This window comes from Urtica dioica, chromosome 4, assembly GCF_054948205.1.
Source record: "Urtica dioica subsp. dioica isolate 48M chromosome 4, U.dioica_male_clone48M_v1_H2, whole genome shotgun sequence".
Lineage (NCBI taxonomy): Eukaryota > Viridiplantae > Streptophyta > Magnoliopsida > Rosales > Urticaceae > Urtica > Urtica dioica.
Window position 1 is genome coordinate 13,144,106 of NC_142759.1, and position 15,880 is coordinate 13,159,985.

Below are 15,880 nucleotides of genomic sequence, written 5' to 3' on the forward strand. Positions count from 1 at the left end.
AACCGAGGGTGGGCCGGATACAAGTTATAGTGGTTCTTCATTCACGCTGGGAGAAGAGGTGGTATTGGCTGGAGGAGTCCGAGCTGGGATGGTGCACCTCCGCTTTCGAGGAGTCGAGGAGGTTGAACTATGGTGAGCTTGAGCCGAGTCGATGTTCCTGGACCTGGCTGAGCTTGTGATGCGTTTTTTTTATTGTGGTGAAGCTATTGGGGTAAGGCTGGAGAAGGAACGTTGCAAAGCTTCAGAGATAAAAGAGATCTCATTAGTGTCGGGTTGCTTATCACCAGGCCCAGAACCGGATGAGGTATGGCCAGAGGAATTGTCTGGGCCTGGGGCAGAAGTATTAGGCCCATTGACTAGGGGAGAGGTGACGTGGCATGTGCAAGCGGCTTATAGCAAGAGACCTCTAAAGAGGAATTAGGGTTTCCTTCTTTTCCTTTTGTCTGAAGACGTCTAGGAACTTCTTTCCTCAAAGGGGAAAATGATTTGCAGCTGGTTGCCTCGACTGAGGAGATTGGTGTCTTCGGCGGAGGTCTGGCAGACTGGGACGAGGTGTGCTGCTCGAGATGTCCTTCCCCTGATTCATCCTCAGTGCAAGTGGGATCCCCTTGCTCCCTCCGAGCGTGAGGTTTTCCCGACCTGTCCTCTCCCCGTGCATCTGGATTCAGGTGGATTGGGGCTTTTCCTCCATTGGAGAAGCAAGAGTCGATCGGAGAGGACGTAGACAGCCATTCTCCATACATAGGTACCGCAGTAAAACCTTCCTTCTCCACCAGGGTGTCATTGGGGCGGGAACACTATTTTTGATTGTGGCCGAGGATTCCACAGTGGAAACAAAAGAAACCGAGGCCTTCATATTTAGCTTGAACCCAGGTAGGGAGAGAGCCTTCTCGATCGAGAAAGAAGCCAGCTTTGAGTGGCTTCCTAATTGGAATGGAGATTTTGAGGTGAACCGACTGGTGGAACCGGCCCCCTCTATTTTCTTTGCACTCTAGAACATCGCCAAAAGTGGAAGCAATCCGACGAAGGCAGTGCTCGTGGTTCATCGCTGGAGGCAGACCAAAGAGGCGAATCCAAAAGGGGCAATGTCGAAATTTCACTTCCTCGAGGGTGAGGTTTTCTGGCCAAGGCTGAAGAATGAGTTGAGCACCCTTCACCGTCCATGGGCCTCGGTTGAGAATGGCGTCGAGATCTTTCCTCTGCTTGAACTGGAGTCTGAAGAGGCCGGGGCGAATCTCAGAGATCGTCCATGTATCCGATGTTTCTCAGGCACGATTCAGGACAGCTGCAATGGTGTTTCTTCCACAGGGTTTCCAGGTTATTATTTTCCCTAGTAGAACATGGTCAGAACCTTTGACTGGTAACGAGTTAGGTGATTTGTCAATGCATAACTCTGATGATAACAGGGAAGTGGTTTACGTCACCACCTCGTCCGTATCGTCTTCATCGTCGTCTTCAAAAAGGTTGCAGGGTAGGTGACGTTTCGAGCCCATTTAGGCAAGGTACACAGTGACCTAAGGACCGTGGGTGTCCCAGAAGAGATGGTGGAGCTCAGAATAAGGTTGCCGGGGTAGGGTTATTTCATAGACTTCAGGGATGGTCAACCGTACGGAGAGCATTTTGTTAATATCCACGTACAGCAAAATCGTATATATTGTCAATGTTGTGCAATGATCCAAAAAAAGTGGGGGCATATATATCTTGATTATAGACAAAAAACTGACTTTTTTTATGTATCAAGCAAAAAAAAATGATATCCGACTGATGAATTATTTTACGGAATGGCTTTTCCACGATGAAATTCTTTACTTTTAGTACACAAAAGAAATGATATCCGACCGATGAATTATTTTATGGAAAAGAAGGTTTAGTGAGACTAGTATTGTTTGTATATTTATTTAGTCAACATCATTATGAAAAAATAAATAAATAAATAAAATTAAAAAAAAAACAAAAAAAACAAACAAACAAACAATGTCCAAAATACCTCCAACTACAATCTGCCTAAAAACGCAATTAGTATAATACATGTCACTATACATAAATAAATAAATAATAAAACACGTGCTTGTCACATACGGAATTTAATGGCTGTAAGCATGCATAATTGAATCAAATGACGCACTAAACTTGCCCCTTTTCTTCTCTATCTATCTTTAAATTACAAAAGAGTCTATCAACGTGCTTGCTTTATTCGTCGCTTTGAAAACAGCTCGTGAATAAAAACAAACAAATTATACGCCAATTTCGTAATGGGCTCTTATCGTAATTGCCTTTCCTATATGTAACACTAACATCAAATGAAAAAAAATGCTCCACGTGATAACTTCAAAAGTGACCACTCACGAGTCATGCACCACTAGACTAAGACTTTTTTTTCCTCACATTTCACGTTCTCACTACGAGGCTCTAATTCATTTGCCAGTTGAAAATAAAAATAATGGCTAAATAAAAGAAACTCAATGCTGAAAAAAAAAACGACAAAACATATACGGGTAAGAAAATGAAGAAAATGAAATGCTACCAAAAATGGCTTGACAGCAAACAAAAAGACGTGGATTTTGTGGTGGATCTGAAATTTTATGGGCCCTAATTTGAGAGGCCTTTAGAGGAGATAGCCCCACTATCGATCCAGTGAGGGCCCACAAGCCACCCACCCACAATTATTATTGTTCTCGTATCATCCGAAATCTCTCCCAAAATCTTCTTTATCCACCCAACCATTTTACTTTGAGCCTATTTCAAGGAATTATTTCCGTACAGACAGCACTACTCTTTCCTTTTAATATATAAGATATCAAATCTCCTCCACAATCCGATGGTCTCTTGACTCACACACCATGTGATTCTCTATCAAGGATAGTCTCACATCGACTGAATATTGCAATCATGGGCTCTTTATAAGGTTTGTGGGTTACTCATCTAATTATCAAGCTTGGTTTTAGATGGAACCCCACACCTTTCTGATGGTATCAGAGCGGGGCCCATTCTCGGCTGTGGACTACCGAGGGGGTGTATCAAGGATAGTCCCACATCGACTGGCTATTACGATCATAGCCTCTTTATAAGGCTTGTAGGTTACTCATCTAATTACCAAACTTGGTTTTAGATGGAACTCCACACCTTTAAGATTCTCACCCAAAAAAAAATGGGTCCAATGCGACAAACTTATTCTTCTCTAGCAAAACTTCATCTTAGTAGATTTAGATTACTCTTATCCCCATGACATTTACTGACTGAGCCCACATCTTTGTTCTATGTAAAAACAGCCATGTTTTTCTTCATTTAAATAAGCTTCTTAGTTGACTGCATTCACAAATATGAAAGACAACTTTTACACGGCGACGGTAAGCACCCAAAATAAGAAACAAATAAGATCAACTAAATAATATAGTAGTTAGTACTTAGTAGTATTCAATATACTATATTGCAAGTTCCAAAAGAACACTCGGTCAACTATAATATAATGGGATCATGGATGACGACTACCACAAATATGTCAAAAGGAATATTAATGTTTCAAAAGTCAATTCGTTGACCAAGAAAAAGGCATTAATAAAACAAAATTAAAGTACCGGTATTTGTGCGCCTGACTTGTTTTTAAAGTAGTGCCGTGACTATAATGTTAAATTGTCTTTAACCTAATCCAAACACTTTCTACATAAATTAGTCAAACCAGTGACACTATTTATCCATATAAAGAGTTGCGTTGGTTGCGAATAAGACTATGAAAGATACAACACATACATATAGAGAAAAGGAACACTTGATATTTTAGAATAAATTACCCGCAATCCTGACTTATCAAAACTTATTTCCCAAATTTCGAATAATGAAGTTTTTAATGTCATAAATGACGACTTTGCAGATTGTATACGTATTTTCCTTCATGTTTACAGGCTTTTTTTTTTACTTCTTTAAATTTTAATTAAAAAGAGGTATTTTTGGAATGAGAATTAAAGAAGACATATTTGTGAAATTTCCCCGAGCTTCTAGGATGAAGACTTTGATATCAGTTTGTCTAATTTTTTTGGGGATTTTTGCTAACCAGGAGTCAGATAAACCTAGTGCCTAGTAATAGCATTCATTAATGGTCATTTGAGCCTGAGTTTGAGAGCCATGGTAAAAGTGCTGCAAAAAATTAAGTAAAAATCATTTCTGAGATACAATCTAAAAAACTCGTGAACAGAAAACAATACATACCTCGAGCGTGATTTCTTCTAAGGAAAACATAAGAGAAATTGTCTCATTTGTCACCAATTTTATAATATTTTCCCATTTTCTACCAGAAAACGAATTTGGCTCAAAATGCCACCGATATGTCAACAATGTTAAATAGATTCAGAGGGCAGAGACGAATTATAAATTAAATACAAGTGCTGAAAAGCAGGAATCTGGGTAATTTGACTTTTTAAAAAGGAAATATAATGTAATTTACATTGCCATTGCAAACAAGTATGAGAATTATGAGGTCAGAGTAGAATACCAAAACTCTTGGAGAATTAGACAATTAGACAATAATATATAGATAAATTACTGCACAAATTTTCTTATTGTTTATTTTTTTAATACTATCATCTACGGAAGTAGGTAAAAACATAAGAGTTACATATATAATGTTTACCGCACCTTACCTATTGTAGTTATTTAGTCGTTCAGCGATTCTGTCTTATACACATATATTGGTCGTAAAACATCTTCAAGGCAAGTATGCTCGAAAATCTGCATGGATTGTTCATCATCAAGGAATTATACTGAATTCTCCAAAAATATATATCAAACTAAGATCACTGTACTACGTTTAAGTCTCCCAAAGCTCATGCAATGGACAATTTTGCATCCTTTTTTAGTCATCTTCATTTCTGAATGGAAGGCTTAAAAAAGGAAAGTTTGTTTAACTCTATTCTATCCAACTTGACGAAAGGTTAATCAACCTCCCACAAATATAAAATCTTACGTTTTAGAGTTATAGACACAAATCAAAACTCAAATAGTTGCTGTTTCCTAATTTGGACAATTTGATAGTAATATGATATCTCACAAGAAAGAATGTAGCTGAAGTTGATGCCGGAAGAAAAGGGATGTACGATGGAATTAGTCTCCTGAAGCGAAATACAATGCTTGATTATGTTCAGATTGTAGAGAGACATGAAAGACATATTGAATGAGTACAAAGAATTTCCCAATGCATTGATGGTTGTTACAGACTGGTTATTATATTACAAGACTGGCTTAACTAACTCATACCAACTTGCTTACGTTGCTTATTAACTTAATGATCTTAAGTCAGCTCTTAACTCTTACATTGCTAAACTCCGTATTCTTCATCCAGAAAATCTGGGTATGAAAATAAAATAAAATGAAATTAATTTCTTACATAACATGAGCAAGCGATTACACTACTCCAAGACAATTTGAGAAGCGTATAAGGGAACGTATTTCATTTAAACTCTACTATAAGATATATATATATAAGTGACATGCGACATATTTATTTCGGATCGATAAGATTAACAAGGGATTGTTTATACATTGCTTAATACACAGCTATGGGTGTCTGGGAGAACGATCAGGAGACCCTTCCCAGGCCTTGAATTTTGGGTCTACGGCGGATTAAAATACTCGAAAACTTATTTTAGTAGCTAATAAGTGTTGTGTGTTATGTTCCAAAAACGGAGACTAAAGAAATCCGCAGCTGAATAAAAGTGTTTATATTCTGACCTTATTCTTTCCAAGCATAAGGTGCACGGTCCACGACCAAGTAATCTCCTCTGATATCTTTTACAACACGAATCTCATCATCGATATACAAGTTGTCGAACCTGAACACACAAAATATGCGTCTACTAAGTAAATATCAATGGCTTGACGAGTTATATACATAGCTACACTCAAAATAGATACAGTCCATTTCATTGACTAGACAAGAACCAAGAACCAAGAACAAAACCTAAGCTCACCATCCTTGTCCAAAGGGCGGCAATGGAATCTCCCAGTCCTTCCCGCGCAAAACCGCACTTGTGAAGCTAATCACAACAATGACTCGGATTTGTAAGAAACTCACTAAAAGCACGCAAAGACCAAAATTGACTCTCTGCACAATGGTATCGACATATGTATCGTATAAAGCAAGCACACAGTTATACAATATCAATGAACGATATCTAAAGAAATACCTGAAATTGACTCTCTGTTCAGAGGCAATATCGATAGCAGACCTGACGAAGAAGACTCCGTCGGGAGGGAAAGTGATGACATTGTTGAGAGTCCTGTTGTCAACGTCGATGACCTGCAAAACGTCGCCGGTTCGGGTGCCGAACAAGTAAGCCTTCTCGATGATGAAGAGCTGTTCCTTCTCCGTCGTCCAGAGGAGCCGCCACGTGGCGGAGAGAGAATCTCCGGCGGTGGTGACGGTGTCGCGGCCGAGCTCGGCAAGGTCTTCGATGGCGGCGACGATGGAGGCTCGGCGGGTGGGGTCACGCTGGGTCTTGAGGCCTCGCTCCTGGTCCGCGATGAGGCCCAGGAGGTTTTGCTTGGCGGACTGTGACCGGGCTGTGACGGAGGAGCAGGTGATTTTAGCGTCGTGACGGTGGGAATGGGATTGGGATTTTGGGGCCTTGGTGGGAATTTTGGGAAGAAGGATTAGGCTAACTGAACCCATTGGAGAGTTTTATACGAGAATAGAGAGTGAAATGATTTTTTAGGTATGAGTTTTGGCGGTGATTATGGTGTATAAGATTTGGCGGTTTCCAAAAGTTTTTTTATGAACAAAAACAATTATTTATGGAGGATATCTAAAAGTGTATCGGTACACTACAGATAGCGTTGAAGGATAAATTACTCAATCCATGCAAGTACACTAGCCAATATCCAAACTCATCCCTACAAAGAGAGTTAAAAATAATCACAAGATTTAGACATTATTTTAGTCATTTAGCTTTAGTTAGCTTCATTATCCCTATTAAATCATTAGATCAACACAAAAATCAATAGTTCATGAGTTTGGGTGGGGCATTTACTTGCATGAAAGCTGGGCATATTTATAGAGAACAATAGATTAATAGGTTTGATTTTTTTTTTTTTTGAACTAAATAGGTTTAATTATTAGATTATCTGGATCTCTCCCAAAAGCCACAAAGGCATAAAACATGAAGCAAATTAGCTCCACTTAAATTTTCCTTTTCCCGTTTCAGAATTTTATTTCTTCAATCCACAATATAGTACGCACGTGAGCACAAAACAATAATAATATTTTTCGGGCAAGTTTTTCAGCCAACAGTAGGCAAATCCTAAAGACACTATAAAAAATATTCCGGTTGAGAGTTGTCACTATCCTCCTTGCTTTTTCATAACAAAGAAACACTGCTTGGGAAAAAGCCTCAACTACATAACAAAAATAAACATGTAGTATCCAGTCTCTAGTGTTACGATCAGAACCCCCCCTACAAAATCACCAAGTCCCCATAGTTCATGATATTCTATAAACCCTAATTCCAGAAGAAAAAAAAAAGATGGACCTTGATCAAAAACGAATTCAGCCTCGGTAAAGCACACATACAACATCAAGTTCTCGTTTCTGCAACGTTAAATACAAAACCCAACTCAAACCACAAATCCCATCCTCTCCAAAGATGCTATGCCTCCCCTACTCCTCCTGACTCTCATCTTTGACAAGTCGGATCATATCATCGATTCGAAGAATTGTAATAGCAGCTTCGGTTGCAAACTGTGGAAGAGAGGATTTAATGGAAAAACATATTAGACAGAGCTCGGTAATGACAATTCATTGGTGTGTAAAATACATAGAACTGACTAATACCTGGATTATCTTCACTTTGCTCATTGCAGGCTCAATGACTCCGGCTTCCAAGTTGTTGCGCACAGTTCCCTTTAAGAGGTCCAATCCCATGCTACAATAAAAAAAATATAAAAAAGCTTATTATTACAAAAAAAAAAGTTCCCATTGTCGTTCAGATTTAATCGTTTTGGCCCTCTTTTTCTTTTATTCTCATCAAAATATGGGTTCTTCTATGATTTCGCCACTAACTCCACACCCTTCACAAACACTTACAGCAATGATGATGTAAATGCGATAACATGGTACAAACCTGAACTTTCACTAGCAGAATTATAAAGCCAATGTATATTTCTGCCCCCCATAAATATGCATACAAAACATATCTTGTATAGACAAAGCAGCAAATAGAATACCTTGATAAATGCTTCTTATCTGCCTTGGTCTGTGCTGTGTGATGGTATGCCCTTAACTTCGCCACTAACTCGGTTGCATCCTTGGCAGCATTAACAGATAGGACCTGCAAAACCAAAGTTCAAATTTATTGTTCTACATTATATTTAATGAAAAAAAAAAGGTCTCTAATTAGAGAATATGAAAGGGAAAAAAAATCAGGTCCGCCAACCGAACCCTAATATTTGGGAAGAGGGGATTATTCAAATAAATAACTTCATATGTCCTAAGCCTTGGGGATAATTAGCAACTTTTATGGAAAACACACCTTGGGGATAATTAGCAGAGCCTCAGCAAACTCTGCAATTGCCAATTGTTCACGTGATCCTAAAGTGGTAGCAAGGCACTCCAAATAGACAGATAGTGCAGACTCAACAGCACCGCCACCGGCCACCACCTGTTGTATAGTCACAGCCAATATCGACAATGAAATGAGCACCAACAAATGAAATTTATTTTGTTACAAACCATTTGCTTTACTTTTCTCTCTCTTATTCCTTTTCTTTTTCATGTTTTTGGGGTCACGGGGGCAAAGTTGTGATTGAATTAAGACTGTAGAATGACCATTTCTTGACTAAAGAATAACAATAAAGATTACAGCCAAGTGATCAACTCAAGATTATGATTTTTCAAAAAAGTAATCTCAACCTGTTGCATCCCATAATAATCAAGCAAACACTATACAAGGGCCAAAAACTTAAAATTTCAAATTTCCTAATCCCATTTCAGATTAGAGGTGACATGGCTTTTGGCCTTTGTAGTAAACATTTACCGTGTTTGATTCGAGGGTTCTCTTCACGATCGATAGAGCGTCATGCAAAGCTCTTTCCATCTCGTCAAGCATGTAGTCATTGGCACCTCTTAGAATCAAAGATACCTAGAAATTAATGAACCAAAGTTAGACAATTCACTTTCACATGGCAATCAATAATAAGAACGAAGTCGGTATTCGAAACGCCAATATTATCTAAAAATACCTTTGAGCAAATTTTTCTGAAGTAAAATAGACAATTCACATCAATACTCGTTTCCAAAATAAATATAAAATATGAAATATAAATAAATAAATGATCGGTAAAAGACGAATGGATACTCAAGTTGTTAAACAGAAATCCATTACTTTAAACAATTACATAGTGTATATCAAGTTTAATTTATGACTCACTGCACTCGTATTTTTGGTCCCTTTTATCATAATCACATCATCATCAGCAATTCGCTCCTCCACAACTTCATCAGCGGAACCAAGAAATGATGCCTCAAATGTTTCCTCCCCTTCCATGTCAGCAAAAGTTGAGACCTACAGATACATTAACATAAGCAAATACGGATAAAATCTAACAGGTCCCGGCTATAAGAAGTGTAGAAATATTATTAAAAAAAAGCTCATAATAGTAACAGCTTTGACAAGCCTATAACTGAACTAAAGCAATTAGAAATATAAACTAAAGAAACAGAGCAGCATTACCAAAGTTGCACCAGTGGCCTTTGCAACATGGCGCATATCTTCTTTCCTAACTCGCCTCACAGCAATAGCCCCGGCCTCCACAAAATACTGCACACGTGGATGAATTAGAATACCCGCCAAACATCTCTCAAATAAATCGAAAGCAGGAAATTATTGTATGCACTGTCTCCACAATTAAAAAACACTAGAAAGGGAGGTTGTGAATTTACTGGTCATGATAATGGGAACTCTTTCACAACGACACTTATTCTTTTGATATTAGAGGTGGAGATAATAAAGAAAATTGACTTTCACGCACACATGCCCAAAAGATGTTATTGCACCATGCTAACAAAAATTCGAAGGATATTCAATTTACATTATCGTTGTCATGTATATATACAGTAAGTTTGAAAAGCAAAAATAGGTAAAGCTTGCCTTGAGGGCCATGTCATCAATCCCTTTTGTAGTCAAAACAACATTTGCTCCTGCTTTGAGAAGTTTCTCAATACGTTCTTTCGTCATATCAGCTTCCCTGTGAATACATGGTCACATCATTCAAGACATTCAGATACAGCCGGAATAAATTTAGGTCCAATGAGCTACTTACCTTTGTCGAATTTTTTCTAGCTCCCTGGGATCAGTTACTAAAACTTGAACTCCCAGTTGCATTTTTGTTTTCTGGAGGTTAAAGTCAATGCAGGCAATTTTTGCAGGGGAAACTCTAGTTGGCATTCCTTGTGCGGCACGACCTGTGTTTAGAGCATATCCATTCAAGAGATAACTTTCTCTAGCACTTTTTCCATGAGCTTTCAAAATATTAATCCCCTGGACAGTACGAAAGAAAAAAAATTTCATGCAATTCAAAACCATGAAAACTTGGAAGGAGTTTGAAAGAGTAATGATTAACCACATGATAATCAAGACACTGAAACCATTAAATATAACACCAATAGAGAAGGTCAGTGATTACCAACCTTAATCGGATATCTAATGTCCCCCCTAGCATTTGTCATCTTTACAGCTGTCACTGCATCAACAACCTAGAAAGAACAAACATCCAAAAAAATGAATACCGCCCAGTGCACCATTAAACAACCATGTCATTTATATATTTCAAATTGAATGCAGTGTTTACGGGGGATGCTATTTAATCTCGCAAGTTCTCAGCATAATAGCATACCAGATTGGCAAAGAAGTCACTTTCACCAGCTATCAACTTTGACGACATGCTTGTCTTGGCACAGTTTACAAGAGAATCTTTTCCAAGTTTCTCAACCTATAAAGTGAAGAATAAATAACAAAATCAGGTACTTATACCACACATAAAATAATCTGCAAGCTACTACAGAATTCAAAATATCTATCATGTCATCATTCACAAGACGGCCAAAATACCCATGTACATCATCCATAATTTAAAATCAGCTGTAGATTTAGAAAATATTGAACTTAAGCCTTGTCAAACACTACTTGACGTAATGCTCCATGGAAAATTGGAAGAATAATACATTTTCCTGACATGCAAGGATCAGATACACTATCAGCTTTAATAACTTCAGCAAGAAAACCATACCTTGACAGCTAATTTCTCTTCGATATATTTACATGCTTCCCTCATAGCAAGCTGAGACATTGAGATAGAGAATGTAAGGTGAAAAATAACAACACTAATAATTGAAAATTTACGCACACAAAATAAAAGGGCGTTGAAAACTTAGAACGCAAAAGAGTAAAACAAATTGGACTCACTCTGTAACCACTTATTATAGATGTTGGGTGAATCTTATTCCTCACGAGTTCGTTTGCTCTCTGCAGCAACAGCAGCAGAAATCTCACATATTACAATCTCAATCATCTTTTTTCACATTGCCCAAATAAACTCGGTATAAATACTCTGCTGACCTTAAGCAACTCTGCAGCCACAATGACAACCGAAGTAGTCCCGTCACCGACCTCTCGATCTTGAAGCTCAGCCAGTTCCACGAGAACCTATAACACCCAAAAAAAATGGTGTTCAAACACACATTCGCACCAAATAAACACTTCAAAAAAAAAAAACACTCCAATATCTCTCACCTTGGCAGCTGGGTGTTCAACTTCCAACATCTTGAGTATAGTGGCTCCATCGTTAGTGATGGTTACATCACCAATGTCGTCCACAAGCATCTGAAAATTTTATCAGTACATATTAGTCACAGATTTAACTATTAAGAGTACAAACATTCAAAGAAACCACTGTCTAGTCGTTTCTAGGTCAAAATAAAAGGAAGCTCTAGAAACTTCGATTGCAGAAACTGAGGTTCTTTAGTGTATATACCTTGTCGAGGCCAACGGGACCTAGAGACGATTTGACGATGTTTGCAACGGATTGACAAGCCATAACTGTAAGCATACATGGAATAAACTCAGTCCATTTCTTCAACGTAAGAGCACACATACATCATTAAATATCCATGTATACACATATATATATACAGAGAGAGAGAGATAGGTTTGTACCGTTTTGGGTACGAACGTCCTGGCCGTACTGGCGGTCGCCGAGGATATCGGGTGCGCCCATTGTGGAAGAGAGACGAAGAGGAATCGAAACCCTAGGAACCCTAGATCAGATCTGTGGAGATACTCGGAGAAGAAAATGAAATCGTCAAAAATCAAAACCGCCTCACGTAAGTTCAAGGCTTTACTTCCAGACTAGCGCTTTCGAGAGTGACACCGCCAAAACGAGAGCATAGGGTTTTCTTTTGTATTTGGTCTAGAATTCCACACTTGTCGTTTCTATCTCCTTGTCGTTTATTTCTAGGGATATATTGAGCTTGTCGTTTATTTCCCTATTCGTTTGTTTTTAAATTGATGTCATTTTTAGTGTAAAACGAGTTTATTGACCCGCGCGTTGCTACGGATTTACTAAAAAAAAGTAACACTATTCTAAACTGTTTACGAGTTTATAAAGATAATAATAGTAATTTTCTTGATAATTATCCAATATGTTTATTATGTTTTAGTTTTTTTTTTTTAAACGGTTTATTATGTTTTAGTTAAAACATATAAGTAGTTGGAAATATTCATATTTTCAGATATTTTGTACATATGTTTTTTTATATATAGTATTCAGTTATTAAATATATAATATTACAACATGTAATTATTAATTAATTCATAATTAAAATAAGTTGCATGCCATTTACCTTCTATTATAAATAATAATGTCACAATATCATGGAATGGAAAGAAAACCAATGGTTGAAGGATTAAAAGACTTTTAAAGTTAAAAGACAATAATAGTAAATTATGAATTTTGTAAGTGATGTGTGTAGAATAAATACGAACAATAACACACTTCTTTATATTTTATTTTACATGATAAAGAGGTATATGCAGTTTTGATTAATAAATGTATTTGTAGTCTTTTTGTTTTATACGTAAATTTGAAATTAGCAATAATAAACAATAAAACTTGTTTATAATAATAAAAGTATCATTAAAAAAAATTTACTCTAGAATACATAATTATATATTCAACTTATATTTTGTGTTTTTAAGAGTAAGAATATAATTTTTAATAATTACTTTTATGAAATTAATAAAATGCTGAAGTGAAAAAATATGAAGAGTTCAATTTTTTTAATTTCAATAGATACATAATTTTTTAATATATAATTTTTTGGAGTTAGTGTTTATTTCCTTAATATATGGTTTTTTGGAGTTAGTTCTTATTTTCGATAATGTGAATCTGAAGTTTGGATACCAAAAACATGAACACAGAGTTAATGCGTCGAATTCCTTGAAACTTCAACTAGTGCGATGCTGATTTTCTATACCGAGCTTGTTGAAGTTATGAGAAAATCATCGACCGCATATGACATTGCTCATCATCGAAAATACTTGGCCACTTGCCACTATGGTCTTCGTAGGGATTGACGAGTTAGGCACCTATCCAGAAGTAAATCCATTAGATTTAAACATCGACTGTGTTCTAGGTTTGTCACAATTATGTACGACATTATTTTCCTTTCTTTTCCTCACCGAAGGTCGAAAACACTCGTTTCTCTCTTCCTCTAAATAATACCTAAAAAGAATAATACAAAACAACTACCAAATTCAATTTTTTTAAGGGTAAATTAGCAAAATAGTCAAATCAAACCTTATGATTTGCTATATAGCCAAGGTTTTGTAAATACTAAGTAAATAGTCACTCGGATGACGTGGCCCAATAATATGTTTTTTCATATCCAAAATTTACCCCTGTTGCATTTGAATTTCAATTTTTTATGAAATTTCTGATTATATAACTTCCCGGTTTTTTTTAATTTAAATTCCTCATATAAGTGTGAACATGATTTAGTCAACTTAATGATTCCCTTTATTTTAGGAACTAATTTGGACGTGCCAGTTGCAATTTATTTATTTCCTATTATATTATTTTCTTATATTTACTGCATGATTTATCTTGTCTCGTTTTATTATTTAAATTTCTTGTTTCTAACGCACATATATTTCAAACGTTGTTATATCTCTCTTCCACGCCAGGTTCATCCCAGTTTATTAATGTATTTACGTATATTTACATACTATTATAATGCAGTATATTTACATGATGTTATTTACGTATATTTACATGTTGTTATAATGCACATAAAGGATGTTCCTGTGGCGGCTATGAGCATGATTGTGCTTCGGGGTAACTTTGAATTCAGGGTCCAGAGATCTAGCAAAACCCGATATAGTATTGTTTGTTTGACCTACATCCTTGTAAATCCAAAAACACCAATTTTAAACTCATTTACAATGGTATTATGTGTAAATAATGACTTACAAATAATCTGGGCGTGTCTGACATTTACACATATTTACTGCAAAATATGTCAATCATATTTCCTTCTAATATCCAAATACACCAATTCTTCAAACACATTTACAATGGTATTACTCATACACTAACACACATTAAAACAGAATCAATACACTACTCAACAAGATCTAGATATAACACATCAAGTTTTAGACATCATACCCAAACCACCAACATTTAAAAAAGATTTACAATAAACATTTAAAAATGGAAATCAAAAGAAAATATATTCGTTAACCAGGTTCCCCTATAATTTTAACATATTTATAATCACTAAATGACACATGCATAGGTGTATTATAAACACAATAGTCGGATCCCCCAAAATACATTGTGAAGATTAGGGTTTTGTGAAATTTTTCGGAAAAATGAACAATAATCCATTGATTCATTACAAGAGGAAGAAGAATAAGCAATACCATCTTATTTCATAACCGATTCCTAAAAAAACAATTTTCCATTTTTTAAGGGGTAAATCGATGTTGAACATTAGTAAATACGAGTTACAATCGGAATAAATTACACATGCGTATATGTTTGAGATCCCCTCGCCGAAATCGATAGTCGGAGAAGATGGATGCAGTTCGTCGGAGAAAGTGACGCGAGTTGGAAATTTTTTTTGGGAGAAATCTTTTTTTTTCTTAATTGTCGTGTGATAAGAGGTTGTGAGTTGATAGGTTTTAAATTTGCAGTTATTACTCCCCTCAAATCTCGGAATCACGTTTTTTTTTTAAGTCAACTGCTGTGACTTATGGGCGGGAATCATTTGGGCGTTTTTGTAAATTTAGGAGTGTATTAAATTATATCTGACTATTTACTTAGTATTTATAAAACTTTGGTTATTTATCAATTTTAAAGGTTTGAGTTGGCTATTTTGCTAAATAATTGTTTTTTTTAAAAGGTACCAAACTGCATTATAATTCAAACAAGCATCACTCCACTTTCATTTTTTGTACGTCCTCATTTATTATATGCTTTCAAACATTAGCCGGCATGATTGGTTCCAACTTTAGTAGCTTTTTCATTTGGCTTTGTTTTGTTTGCGGTGGTTTATTTTTATTTTGCTTTGATCTAACAAGTTACCTTGCATGTGCCATTGGACAACCGCTTTTTTGTTAGAAAATTATGTGCGAACTAAAATCTGGTTATCAATCACACATTTCTTCAAATAAAATTAAACTACTACTATTGAATAATGCTCCATGAATAACATGCTTGATAATGCCACTAATTAGCTCAATAAGGTAACTCTTGACCTTTTTCTACAATTTAATCCAACTAACTAAATAATTCCTCCTTTAGCACACCGTTTGTCATAAGCATATCCACGAAT

General features: G+C 36.3%; 2 protein-coding genes across 4 annotated transcripts; both read right to left on the minus strand.

Moving 5' to 3' along the window:
• Positions 1–4,302: 4,302 nt before the first annotated feature.
• Positions 4,303–6,835, minus strand: LOC149400572 (Plastid-lipid associated protein PAP / fibrillin family protein). Of its 3 annotated transcripts, none has more exons than XM_089612665.1 (4): positions 6,177–6,833; positions 5,961–6,026; positions 5,722–5,822; positions 4,303–4,722 (listed from the first exon to the last, which is right to left on the minus strand). In XM_089612665.1, exons 1-3 carry the CDS (start codon positions 6,659–6,661, stop codon positions 5,723–5,725), a joined length of 651 nt encoding a protein of 216 aa, XP_089468791.1. In that variant the 5' UTR covers positions 6,662–6,833; the 3' UTR covers positions 4,303–4,722; position 5,722. The 3 variants fall into 3 exon arrangements, with proteins under 3 accessions (XP_089468791.1, XP_089468792.1, XP_089468793.1); XM_089612666.1 differs by lacking the exon at positions 4,303–4,722 and adding an exon at positions 4,730–5,102 and having other exon boundaries at positions 6,177–6,835; XM_089612667.1 differs by lacking the exon at positions 4,303–4,722 and adding an exon at positions 5,113–5,337 and having other exon boundaries at positions 6,177–6,835.
• A 531-nt stretch (positions 6,836–7,366) lies between these two features.
• On the minus strand, positions 7,367–12,409 carry TCP-1 (T-complex protein 1 alpha subunit). Its single transcript, XM_089611908.1, has 17 exons — positions 12,198–12,409; positions 12,016–12,080; positions 11,775–11,864; positions 11,601–11,687; positions 11,448–11,507; positions 11,272–11,322; positions 10,879–10,974; positions 10,673–10,738; positions 10,306–10,523; positions 10,134–10,230; positions 9,717–9,803; positions 9,414–9,548; positions 9,021–9,125; positions 8,517–8,645; positions 8,212–8,315; positions 7,820–7,910; positions 7,367–7,726 (listed from the first exon to the last, which is right to left on the minus strand). Exons 1-17 carry the CDS (start codon positions 12,256–12,258, stop codon positions 7,646–7,648), a joined length of 1,623 nt encoding a protein of 540 aa, XP_089468034.1. The 5' UTR covers positions 12,259–12,409; the 3' UTR covers positions 7,367–7,645.
• Between the last annotated feature and the right edge of the window lie 3,471 nt (positions 12,410–15,880).